The sequence below is a fragment of the Zosterops lateralis genome (assembly GCF_965231275.1).
Source record: "Zosterops lateralis genome assembly, chromosome: 6".
NCBI lineage: Eukaryota > Metazoa > Chordata > Aves > Passeriformes > Zosteropidae > Zosterops > Zosterops lateralis.
The window spans coordinates 52590418-52604003 of NC_139761.1; the positions used below are offsets into that span (position 1 = coordinate 52590418).

At 36.4% G+C, this 13586-nt stretch overlaps 1 protein-coding gene across 5 annotated transcripts in view; it reads right to left on the reverse strand.

Moving 5' to 3' along the window:
* The window catches only part of IRAG1 (inositol 1,4,5-triphosphate receptor associated 1), a 141968-nt gene that overhangs the window by 8820 nt on the left and 119562 nt on the right, over window positions 1–13586 (reverse strand). For 4 of the 5 annotated variants that reach the window (XM_083863887.1, XM_083863886.1, XM_083863888.1 and 1 more), the window contains 10 exons: window positions 13023–13072; window positions 12544–12585; window positions 11384–11974; window positions 9536–9614; window positions 7023–7143; window positions 6138–6168; window positions 4945–5085; window positions 2799–2930; window positions 1441–1582; window positions 732–781 (listed from right to left, as the gene is read on the reverse strand). In XM_083863887.1, coding sequence (XP_083720013.1) covers window positions 732–781; window positions 1441–1582; window positions 2799–2930; window positions 4945–5085; window positions 6138–6168; window positions 7023–7143; window positions 9536–9614; window positions 11384–11974; window positions 12544–12585; window positions 13023–13072 — 1379 coding nt within the window. The remainder of the gene's footprint in view (window positions 1–731; window positions 782–1440; window positions 1583–2798; window positions 2931–4944; window positions 5086–6137; window positions 6169–7022; window positions 7144–9535; window positions 9615–11383; window positions 11975–12543; window positions 12586–13022; window positions 13073–13586) is intronic. The other variant, XM_083863889.1, reaches the window with a different exon arrangement.

The following is a 13586-nucleotide window of genomic DNA, read 5'->3' on the forward strand; positions in this document are numbered from 1 at the left end:
GTACAGGAAAGTTGTTAAACAGTTTTAGTGAATACTTAGGAGTCACTCCACAATTCTGGTTCTAGACAAATCCAACCATACCTACTCATTAATGACAGTTTTATTTATTGTGCTCCTGAAAAACTACACTAAGAAGTCTGCAGCCATGGTAAGCAGTCCATTCTAGTGTTTGGGTTCTTTTTTCTCCTCCTCTTTATTATTTAGACTTGTCCCTGTTAAATTTAGTCTTTTTTGAGACCTCTGCTCCAGCCTATAGGGTCCTCACTCTGAAATCCCATCTTGCCCTCAGCATGCTCTGTGCTGTAATTCTTCATATCCAACACTCAGAGGTGGCAGGAATAAATTAAACCTAAGGGACTACAACCCAATCAAATAAAAATACAAAAATAAACAGTAGACTGAATATAATGCACCTGATTTCATAATAGTCATACTGGGATTCATGCCTCCCAAATCACTGGTTGTTTTAGCAAGTTTTGTGATAGACTTAATCTCAAACATTTGGAAGTTTTGCAGAAATAAAACACTGGAATTTCACATCAGGCACTACCATTATTACACAAAGTCATAATAAATCACGTATCCAAAATTGCAAAGCACATGCACTAAATTGCATCAACAATACTGAGAATTTACCAGCACTTTTTGAGCACAGCCTAAAGAACTAAGTGCATGTAGACAAAGAAATTGCACTACATAAAATGTTTGTTTTCTTTATATTGCAGAAATACCTTTCCAACAGTGAGAGACATGGATCTAGATGAACGAGGAACTCCATCTTCTGCACAGAAACAAATATAAAGAGCAGTCTTAAATTATATGAGTATCTCTAAATAATATTAAGAGAGCCCTTGCTTATATTTCAAACTCAGATACAGTATATTTACACAGGGTCAGTAAGTGACCCTGTATTTATTGTCATACAGCTGTCTTCTCAATCACACCTGCACAAGATATTTGAAATAATTGCAAATAACCAAATCATTACTTTGTTCACTGAATCAGGCAAAAAGCCCACTATTGGCCTCCATATGCAAGTTCTTGCAAAGGAAAATCCTCCTATTTCAGTTTCTAGCAAAAGAAAGAAAAGGTTGCAAAAAAAAAAAAAAAGTGTTTTTAATAATGAAGTTTTGCCATCATCTGGACTTCAAAGGTATTTGCATTAAAATTGTGCAGGGTACATGGATTTGCAAGAGGTCATGAGAAAATATAATTGGATCTCATCAGAATTTGGTAAGGATAGTGATTTCAAATTACTGTACCATAGCATTAAGTACGGCTTATATGAAACATTTAACTTTTGTAACTTTTCAAAATCTACTCCTGTAGATCAGAACTTCATGAACAAGTTTCACAATACTTTACTTTAAATCATTAATAGCACCAACATCTTTCTGAATTAGAGGCAAGACAAACCCTTAAATTTTTATTTTTCTTTACCAGATGCACCATAGCTTCTGCTAGAATTCTGATTGGCGAGTTTCTTGAACTCCATTAGTTCAGCATGATCCTTTTCATATGTCCTTTTCAGATTTTCCACATACTGCATCATTACTTCTGTTGCCTTTGACATACGCTTCTCCTAAGGAAGAAAAGAAGGAAATATCCGGGTAACCTCTACACATCTCCAACAAATCATTTCACAGAATCCCCAGGTTGGAAAAGACCTCCAAGACTATCAAGTCCAACCCAACTATAACCTCAACAAAACCATGGCACCAATTGCCATATCTAGTCTTTTCTTAAACACATCCAGAGATGGTGAATCCACCACCTCCCCAGGGAGAGCATTCCAATACTTTATTACCTTCTCTGTAAAATACTTTTTCCTAATATCCATCCTATATTTCCCTTGGCACTGCTTAAGACTGTGTCCTCTCGTTCTGTCAGTTGCTGCTTGAAGAAAGAGACCAACCCCCAGCTGACTACAACGCCCCTTCAGGAAGTTGTAGAGAGTGATAACGTCACCTCTGAGTCCCCTTTTCTCTAGGCTAAACAATGCCAGCTTCCTCAGTTGTTCCTCACAGGGCTTATGCTCCAAGCCCCTCACCAACCTTGTTGCCCTCCTTTGGACATGCTCAAGCATCTTAACATCCTTCCTAAACTGAGGAACGTATTTGCCTCTATATGTGTGCTCTGTGTCAGGGCTAAATCTGGAGTTGTTCTTAAGGAAATATTGGTGCCTCCATGACTGAAAATTCTTAGGATAATTAGAAGAAAATGCCAATTCATATGCATTTAACAAAATATAGTTATTTTGTCACATATTCATACACCCTGCCTGTGTGACTATCTGATAACTTATGTAGTATACCACATCTGTTTTCAAAACCCTCAAAGGTCTTAGTCACGGGCATCAATCTAGTTTAGAGGGCAGAAGGAACATTCTTGAGTCTGGAAGGGTATTGATATGTTCTTATTTATACTCACTCTGTTATCTTTGTAATTGACTGAGCTACTGCCAAAGGCAGGTGACTGAATTAGATGAGTTTTTTGACCCAGAAATGTCTTCTTATTTGTGCTGCACTGATTTGAAATTAGTTTCTTGTGATGCAGCTGTAATTCTGAATAAAATATATGCTCCTGTTGTACAGATGTTAAATAGCTTAATAGGCAATCTTCTTCCATTGGAATTCTATTTCCAGGCTGCAGTGGTACGTTACCTGACACTACAACAAATGTCTTTCCTCTGTCAAAATGGCAACTAAAACTCAGAGGGTGAACATAACCCCTAGCCCAGGCTGGAAAAGAGTGAAGCTGTGGATCCAGGATCCAGTTAAACACCAGGATGCCCTCACCTGGCGAACGGCTCCGACCATCTCAGCGCGGCTCGAGAGCCTGGCAGCCAAACGCCGCAGCACCGCGATGTCCTCCAGAAGCTTCTGGTAGGCTTCCCTGTGCTCATAGTGGTGCCACAGGTGAGCTGAAGACTGAAGCAGAAATACAGCAGCTTTATCAGTTCAAATGGAATGTCCAGGCAGGACTGCACATGGAGAGATTAGGCCCAGAGGAGTGCCAGCAGTGCCACCACACCCGGCCCAGAGCGCTGCTGCCCTGTCTGAGCACAGGGCTTCTCTGCAATCTGCAGGAACACACTTTGAGGAATTAGAGAGCATATTTGCATATTTGCAGGATTTTCCCTTCTGAAATCTACAGTGAAACATGTCCCGCTACCTGTGAACTCTGCAAATGCTAAGTTCATTTCAACCAGCTCATAGAAATGATTGCTGAGGGACAAAGGACATTTTAATTTTCTAGGCGCAATGCATTAAGAAGGCCACGTGTGTTCTTTCAGTTCCATGAGACTTCACTTATTTGGAAAATAAGACATTATAGTCTCAAGAATTGCAATGCTACTTTGATAATAAATTGCAACCAAAATTTGACTGGAAGAACCAAAAAGGCATAAGGAAATCTGTGGGAAAAAATCATGCACAGAATTTCAGATTTTCCTTTTTTTCTTGACAACTGTAACCTCCTTATTTTCTCAAAAAAATCTGAAATTCAAGTAGATCAGCTTTCTTCTGAAATTAGGTTTCTGGATAACACGTCAATTATCATTTGTGATTAAAAAAATCAAAAAGACTGGTAAAAGACTGGTAAAACTGTCAATGAGCCATAAAACATGTGCCTATCCTACAGAAATGAAAATAACCTCTCAATGAGATTGGAACAAGTCTAGGTCTAGTACGATAGAGATTTTACAGAAGCCCTCACTGCTTTTAATTGCTTGTTAGTTTATTCCATTGTCCAGAACAAAAGCTTTCATAGGGAAGGCAGTTTCCACTTTTCTATAAATCATGTAAAAAAGCTTGTAAAAGCCAGACTGTAGTGTGGGAACTGCTTAAAGGAAGAGATTCCTAATCACATCTGTCTCATGCTGGCAACATGAACCTTGGTGCTTAATTAGGAATTCTTGACAGAAATACATGGCAAATCTAACAGACTTATTTCAGTCTGAAAACCCTGAGATTAAACAGCAAGCTGTTTCTGCTTGCTCTTTACACAGGGAACAGAGGGAAGAGCAGCAAAATACTCTCAACATTTTTGTTTACCAGAAGCAATTAATTTGAAAACGGAGCTTTGTCGTTCCAGATGAAAAGATGTAAAAATCTCAATCTTTCTTCAATTGTGTATTTTCTTACCTGATGATGTTCTTGATTAAGTAAATGGGAGAATCATATGTTCTCCTCACTCTTCTCATAAGAATGACAGCACCTCCTTGCAATAATGAATGCTGGGCCTAGGGCTACTTTATTTATCAGCGTGGTGTCTAACCATCCCTCCCTTTATGCACAAAGACACGCACAGCACTTAAGTTGACACATCTTAGCAATTTTTTGTCATTCCAGCTAGAAAACCCAGAGAAAGCTGGCAGGAAGGACTCCAAACTTCTGCTATAAAGGAACACCAGGGACAGCTAGAATGAAAGTGTACTCAGGCTCAAAACCTGATCCTGAGATTGTACCTATTCCTTAAGTATTCCTTGCTGTTTCTTTTCATGTATCTTGCCTTCAAGTATCTGCAGTTACGAGGCCTTTCAAGCTACAGATCTCAGGACTCAGGTTTCAAATCATTTTGGTATCTCTCATATCTGGACACCTCAAATTTACTGCTAAAGAAGCTCCTGCCCAGGAGAGCATGGATCAGCTCAAACTACAGTTCTGAATGCTCTTAGCTATGACACAGGCTTATTTCAAGCATGGAATGGCAAATTCCTAGTATTTATTCCTGATATCTTCCCTAGACCCAGGGAAGCATCCCCATGGCATTTCCAGCAATGCAGGCCCACTCTGGCAGAATATGCCCTCTCTCAGAGTAGTAGGCAGCTCATGGCAAGGAGTTTGAGCAACAGAAAATGAAGTTTTGGGGCTGAATTTACAAGACAAACACATTTGCAGTGTACACTATAGTTCAGGAAAAGAATTCCCACTGTTTTCTTACCGTAATGGCTGCTTTAAAGTTTTCCAGTTCCTTCTCAGCATTCTCTTCAGTAAGATTTCTCTCTCTCTCTGCCTGCTGAATTCTAGACTCCAATGTATAACTATCATTTCTAAAGGCCAAGGAGAGTTGTACAAATACATTCTGTTTGGATTAAAAAGGCATTTTCCAATAAGTCTCACAGTAATATAATTTTCAATAACAACTTATGAATAAGGTATGCAATTAACAAACTTTGCTGCTTAAATAAGTATTGAAACAGAAATTTGAAAGTATTTTTAATTAGTTTTCTTTGAAAAATCACTTGTATTTACTTCCTCTGAAATAAGAATAATAAATGCGTTGTTGCCTCTTTTCCTGGATGTTTTTCTGGGACTCTGTAGGGCAGAGACATAACGAAGGAAGCAGCCTACCAGAAGCACCAGAATCACAATGAATCTGTTTTCTAGCTGGACTTCCTCCAAGGGTCCCCAAGGTTTTTAAACAGATAGTCTGTGCAGAGGAAGTCCAGGCATGAGCTCACCATGAGCATTGTTTTACCTCAGGGATAAACACCTACCCCTGAAGCCAGCAAAAGATGAAGTGCTAACATTTTTATTCTCTTGCACCCTTCTTTTAAAGATTGCTTCTTTACCAGACTCCTTATTTCTTAGGATTAATACCTTGCAAAGCACAAGGCACCAACAGTTCCAGTAAATAAAGATCTTTTTTGTTGACTGGTATGCGATTAAAAAACATACAAGAAACAAGGACTACAAGCTAAAGAGACACTGCAAACAAAATTATTGGCTTGAGCTGAGAAAGTAAAAATTATGTAAACTAACAGCAGGATATTATTAAAAAATGCCCCAAAGCTCATATTGGCCAATACAAATGCAATTTAAATTGCTTGCTTTCTGGCCTTATTTAATCTCAATTTTTTTACTGCTCTAGAATACTAAAATGATTTCCAAAGTGAATTCATATTTTATTATGAAAAACGCAAATGTTTTGCTTATTCCTTCTCTGTCATTTTACAATTTCTATTGCTCATATTTCACAAAATTGTTATTTTCATGGAGTTTTTGGGTTGGTTTTTTTTATGAGAAATATATTTTGGGAAAAAATCACCCCATTACCTCATTCTAATAACCATCCTTAGATTTAAAGTAACCACTTAAAATTGGAACATATGTCTAAAATGATAATATACTTACCTCAACTTCTTTTTCAGTTAGTGGTGGGGAGCTAGAAACAGAAGTTAAAAAATTCACATTTTAATGTTTTTTTTTTTCCTCTAAAAACAAAGCTATTCTTATACTTAATTGAGAAGAACAGCAAAATACATGCTTGAGTTTCAAGAGTTTCCAACTACTTTTCAGTATTGGTTACAATCAAGCAATGGTCTCTCCAAAGTTCTTTACCTCATGCATTGATTTATCTCAAATAATGTATATAACAATTCCTTCACCATAAATGTTAAATATTTATTTCACCTGCACAGGGAATTCTTACTCACAGTTCAGATAACTGAAGGTTCTGGTTGTTTTGGTACACGTGGGTGAATGGAAGAATTATTTTTGGCTGAGCAAGTTTGGAATTCTTTTACTGTCTTGGAAAGTCCAAATCAGTGAATTCACAAGTGACTCCTTTAACTATGTTTGCAAAATAAACTCCATTTCCCTGAAAAATTGTCACCTGCAGAAAAATTGCAGAACTCTTACATGCCCAAATTCTACCACTGGAAAGCATCATCTGGCCAGATTATTTTCATGGGGATGAGAAATATTATTTTCAATATGAGTTCATATCTGCAGCAGCAGTCCTGGAAACCAGGAGTGGAAAAATCTGCATAAAAATCTACTTGTAGAATGCAATTAAGGTTTAAGACTTTTTATGTAGAACTCACAAACTAATTTTAAAAGTTGGCCAGTTACTGGAAGCTGATGCGTTCCCCAGAATTTTTCAGAAAATCTGTGTTGCCCATTTTAAGATGCAACAATTTATCTCCCTATGAATGGAACTCTGTAAGGGCAGTTGAGTGGAGACCATCAGTGTGCCATCTCCTGAATGATGTGTTTCCACTTCTAATGAGCTTTTACCTTCCTGGAAGTGATTTGTGCACTCGCAGTTTTCGCAGCAATACATCAGGAATGCTGGGCATGACATCAGAGCTGTTCTTTGTCTCTTCCTCTTCAGTGGGGGAAGGGAGAGGTGAAGGGCCTAAAGACATTTTCAGATTAAAAAAAAAATTATGTTACTTGAAAAGTCATGCATTCTTTTCTAGAATATTTTAGCTGAGATTTTGTAATAGAATACTAAGCCATTTTCTAAGGCTTTAAATGCCACCTGCCAGGATGAAGTACACTGTAATGTATTATACTATTGATTTTGTGCACCATTTATTGTTATAAATTACATCATGTACCTGTTTGCACTGTATGTCCATTGAAACAGGATATAAAGGTTATACTTATATTCTCTGATTCTGTCACTTTCATAAGGACCAAGACATGGCTAACATGTTTTTTTTTAAATTCATGTCACTTAGCTTCTGTATTTTCATTTTATTTAATTTCACATATATTGCTTCCCTTATCTCCTTCTGTCTTACCAGAATTTCATGAAGGACTCTCCTGTAGGAAAGGCAGATTCCCCAGTCTGAATCTCAGATTTGGGAAGGAATCTTTGGACAGTTCTCCTGTTCATAAGTTTAACAGAAGGATTCTTAGACTTGCCATGTAATTAGTGTGTAAATCTGGAGAGTGTTAACATGAAAGACTCAGCAGAATGGGAGATTCTTTCCAGCTACGTTTTCATTCTGTGCTTTTGATTTATATTTAAAAATTCCAGTATTTACTTAAGAACAGTCACACGTGTCCCCATAAAATCCAGCCTGACACCAGTGTCTCCAGATTTAACGCATTCCACTTAACTACTGTAGATGCAGAGTTGTGTTTACTCAGACAGTGACAGCAACTTGTCATTGATAAAAACCATGATGGAGAGAGTACATTGGGTCCATAACAGTAATAATGAAGTATCTGGCTATTTCCTATTGTTTAAGAGAAATTATCACTTCAGTTGAAAAGGTGGCTTCTATGACAATGTAAGGAAGTAGGTCTCCCTAACAAATTAACTAAGAATTTGACCCCTTGCTTGTTTTCCCCACTGAGGACAAAGAGTTGACCCTTAATGTTCTGGCTACCATTTAGATAACTTACTGGACTATAAAAAGCTCATGATACTTGTGAGATCCATGTTGAGAAGCTGGATAAAATAATGCTTATCTTTTCATAATGTTTTCCTCAAGACTTCCAAACCTGCCAAAATTACATAGCAGGCTGGTAAAATGGCAACTATTTTATACTTTCAAACAGAGCCTGCTAAATAATTTCTGGGAAATCATGCATTAGCAGAGTCACAAGAATAATATGATTATTTATAAGAATCCAAAGATATAATCACTAAATATAGAGGACCAGAAGTTATCCTTCAATCTTGATTCATTCAGACTGAAGATGAGTCTGTTTCCAGACATAACATGAAATGTAGTATCTCAACCATCTCTCAGTGTAATAGGAACTTTAAGGCCTGGTGAGCTAGTCCCAGTGCAAATATATAAATTAGCAAAATGAACAGTACTAAAAAAATTGAAATTGTCTTTGGATTAAATGTTGGACAATCAGTTTCAGTTCCTTCCATAGTTACAATCTCCATTTCATTTAATGTCACACTGAACAAGTTCTGAATTAACCACTTCCAAACAAATATATAGTTTTGGTTTAAATATTTTAGCTAAGCACTTCTGCTATGTAATTCTTCCACATGTTGAATTATCCTCAGGTTTACATCTCTGCTCTTTATTCTGTATCTTTTTAGATGCAGTTACAGGCATCAAATTTTTTTGCTTGTGCTAGATTGGAGAAAACATTTGGTGCCAGATTTCTTTTTCCTCATTTATGTAGAGTTTTAAGCCTTTTCCTTAAATAAGCTTTTTCCTTTATTTTTCCATAAAAATCACAGAGATTGAAGTTTAAAAATCCCACTTATTGTGAGGCATATTTTTCCAACCCTTCAAACACATTTATGACTCTTCTCTAGCCTTACTTTTTCTCATGCATATTGACATGGAAACGTGGACGAGAAGTGAAAATGCCATTTCAATACTTGTCACACATATACTAAAATAAAAAAGCAGGAATAAAACATCCCATCTCTCCCAGTGATCAAATTCACCCTTATTACCATGATATCTTGCAGAAGTTACATCCATTTAATCCATCACTGCTGAAATGTTTTTACAGAAAGTTATTGAAAGTTCACTCCTACAACTATTAGGTACAAGACAGACTCTGTTCCCCATGTGCATCTTTTCCCTTGGTTATAATAATACCTCCAGCATCTTCTTGGTTCAAATCATCACAAAATTGAGGTACTTTCCATTATTGGTTTCTCTTGTTCACCATTTATTACTGTTCTCCCTGACTGCTTCAACTATTATTGCAATTGAAGTAAAAGACTTTTTCACTTTTTCTCCTTGCCCCACCATAATAGTCAGTTATTAAAATCAGTATACAACAAACATTCCTTCCAGTTTTTTATGATACTACACCTTTTTCCTGTTCTGCTGCTTCACTAAGTTCAGGAAGTTTAAGTCCAACTAGATTTTGATTTCTCATCAAAATATGCTCCTGTGAAGAGAAACAATAATAATAATAAAATTTTAAGTAACTGAACTACAAATATCAATTTATATATCCCTGCCACATGTACATTAGAAAACATTTACTTTAGTTAATAAATATAATAGGGATATTTGCATTACATTACAGTCAGATACTACATGGATACTCCTAAATTCACACATACTCTAGAATATTACATATTTCACATTTCATACAGTCATTATTTAGAAAAATTCCTGGTCATGCAAACAAATATTCACAAAATGTGCCCCTTATTCAAGTAGATATATAAAGTTTTGGCAAGTGAGAGCTTTAGTAACTGATAATAAAAAAAGCAGTTTTGGATATAGCCACAGTAATAACTAAGTATCCCACATAACAGAAGAAATTCAGAAAATCCTATATATAAGACTTTGACACTTTGACTTTATTAAGACTAGAGCTTGGGATGCTTCACTGTTACTGTGTTCTACCTCTATTCCTTAAAGGTAGGAAAAAAAATGCACTCTCAAAGATTAAACCTCATTGCCTTATTTCTCCTTTTTTTGATTCTCTTATTTGTGCTTCACAGCTTCTAGGTCATTCAAAATGGTAGAATTAAAGAATTATAGAATGGCCTGGATTGAAAAGGACCTTAAAGATCATTTGGTTACAAACCCCTTGCCATGGGCAGGGACACCTTCCACTATCCCAGGCTGCTCCAAGCTTCATCCAACCTGGCCTTGGACACAGCCAGGGATGGGGCATCCACAGCTTCTCTGGGCAACCTGTGCCAGGGCCTCACCACCCTCACAGGGAAGAATTTTTCCTGTAATTATGTGGCTCAAGGATCCCTATAGTCAAAACTTCCTGTACATGCACACTAAGAATATTTGTGTTATATCAAAAGGAAAAGGTGAATAATGAAGCTGCCATTCCCAAACAGTAAAATGGGAACGAATTAACCAAAGTGCAGAATTTGAGGTCCTCACCTGTAACCCTTGTATTCATCTTAAAATATTAACTACTGGGGGTGAAGGAAAATATCTTTTTAGGCTATTCAGGAAAGTACCTGCTGCCTTTTTTTTTTTCTTTTTTTTTTTTTTTTTTCTTTTTTTTTTTTTTTTTTCCTTTTCTTTTTTAAGTCATTATTAGCAATAGAGACAAGTTCATTGCTTTCTTTTGGTGGTTTATCATTTAATGAAATTTTTGCTTTTTTTCTTAGGGTTTAATTCTTAACTTTTATTAATTATTTAGAAAAATATTTAACAACAGATTAATTAATAGATATTGCAGCCCAAGTTTATTTATTTAGAAGCCGACAAGTTTGCAGCATGTTATAATTAGGAGCTGTAAGTCTGGGCTTTCAATATCTGCCCTTGCTGTCACAGATGCTCAGTTTTACAGCTCTGAACACTTTGAGACATTTTCTGAGAAGGCTCAATAATCAACTAATCATTACAAACCCATTTCCTGTCCTCTGAGATCTTGCAAATGTAAACATGCAAGAAGACATGCACATGCATATGTACACGCTGAAGTACCACAGTGCACTTGATGCATATTTGAAGAGAACTAAGAAATAGAGTAATTCCATGAAATTTACTCACAGGTTACAATTTAGTCAAGTTGCAAAGTAAAAACATGATACAATTCTGTATTGATTATGCTGAAACTGTTTCCCATTTTATCACTATGCTTTTTGCAGTGATAAAAATAATGCTAAACACCTTGGACATTTAGTAGGGTATGAAAATGACTCTTTAAAACAGGATACAGCTGATGACAGGACTCACCTCTCTGAGCTTTGTCAGCTTCTGCATTCGAACTGGCTGAACTTGGATTTGAAGGTCTTTGAATGCTTTTAACTGATTGCTGGATTTATTACCAACAGAACTTTTATCTTCCTCAGATGGTAATTTTAAAGGGGTTTTCTCTTTCTGCCCAGGCTCCAAGCTATCCCAGGACACAGCCCGTAGTAGAGGAGGACGCAGTCCACACAGTTTAAATTCTGGTTTACATGGAACTTTATGGTCCTTCATTTCTGGAACAGGAATTTTTAGTTTTGAGTCCATATTTCCTATTCCTGGTCCTGGTAGATGGGTTCTTAAAGGAACATCATTTTCTTTCCCTTTCTTGAGGAATGATTTTCCAAGTTCATTTTCACAAACATTCATGCAAGTGTTAAGAGACATTCTACCACCATCACCAGCTGAAGAGGAGAATTTAGGTAAAGTATCCATATGTTTACGTGGATCAAAGTTTTCCTTTTGGTCTGAGAGCTTCTCTTTGGAGTTTTCAAAGCCAGCAGAACGAGGAACCAACCTTCCCTGAGAAATCTTTCTTTGGTCATTCTGCCTTCGATCAATTAATCCTTTTGCAGCATTCTGAAAGTACAGGAACACACATGAAACGGAGAAACCAGCCCAGATTCCTCTTTTCCCCTGCCCAAGGACAGATTTTCATTGTAAAAAGCCATTTCCTTTTCAGTGACATTTGCTTTTGAATATGTGCTGTTGACAAAGAAATAATTTTTAAAGGCACTTAAAGAATACTGATTTGGGAATCTCCTCTCTGAACTTTGGAGTTAACCTCTCCCATTCCAGAGTCCATTACAGCAATCCTCCTAAAGCCAACCTCCTCAGTGTCTTAATGTCATGGAAAGTCTAAACCACTGACATACACCAAAATAGCTATAGCAGATATTTTTACTTTACTTAGAAAGTTATTTAGTGTATTGATTTTAATTAAGCTAGAGCAGGGTGCATGATAGGATGGAAAGATCAAGTCATAAGCCCACTGTCCTCTACTTCTTTTGCAGTTGCTTCATCATTTCTTAGAGCAGTGTAATCTTCTTTTCACTCAGTGAACAATCTTTCAGCATTTTTAGTCCCATCAGTAAGTCACATGTGTGCTACCAGCAGACTTTTTTCAGCCCTTGATGTGAAACACTTACCTCCGCAGTTTGCCTGTCATCCTCTTTCACAATTCTGTTATTCTAGCAAAAAAAGGATGAAAACACTGCCTTTATAAGGTTATCTTTCACATCTATGCTACAAATGTTAGATATAGATATTAATGGCTGAACTTTGAATCCCTTTATTTTTACATTTGCTTATTGCATTTATTTAGGAAATAACTTCAGGTTCTAGTTCTTTTATAGATTAGGTTTATATTGGATCTTTTTTTATTTTCTACACTTAACAGACCTTTATGATCTTTCAGTTCTTGTTACCTCATGGATTTCTGTCTTCAGAGTAAATATTTATTTGTCCCTTGCTGTACAGAGAAAATACCAGTAATCCAATTTTGGTATATAAAATGGTATTCCAAACATACAATTTTTATGAGGGACCAAAAGGGCAGCATGTCATAGTATAGTGTAATAATATTAGTGTAATAACCAGGTTATTGCACAGACTATTCAGCTCTTACCTGCCCTGGAGATACTGGCTCAATACTAGTGGTTGTACATGCATCAGACCCTGAAAGATACACACATAATTAGGGCGTATCCTGATATTTTGCTCAAAATTTTTACTACTATAGCATTAACAAACACCTATGTGCACAGTTTCCCATAATACATGAAGGACAAAAATTCAAATGCCAAAAATACTATTAAAAAGGAAAAAAAATCAAATACATAGCAAGTGAAACATCACTAAAGCTTCTCTAAACTCCAATATTGATAAAACCTAAAAAATAGAACATTTGAACTTGCAACACCACAGGAATAAAAATATCTATATGCAAAAATGTATTTTGTATGCATTTAGGAACTTTATCATATTAAAGACTAGATGCTTAAATCTATTCTTCTCAAGAAATACTAAAGAAATACATTTTTGGTGAGCTTTTATAAGTTAAACTGTGAGCCTGCAAATGGATGGATTTAGTGACCTTAGAGGTCTTTTCCTCCCTTAATAATTCATTATCATTTTGCCTGATGGGAGTGAAAGAGTGAGAGAGTTGCTCCAAGATGCTGTGGATGAAACT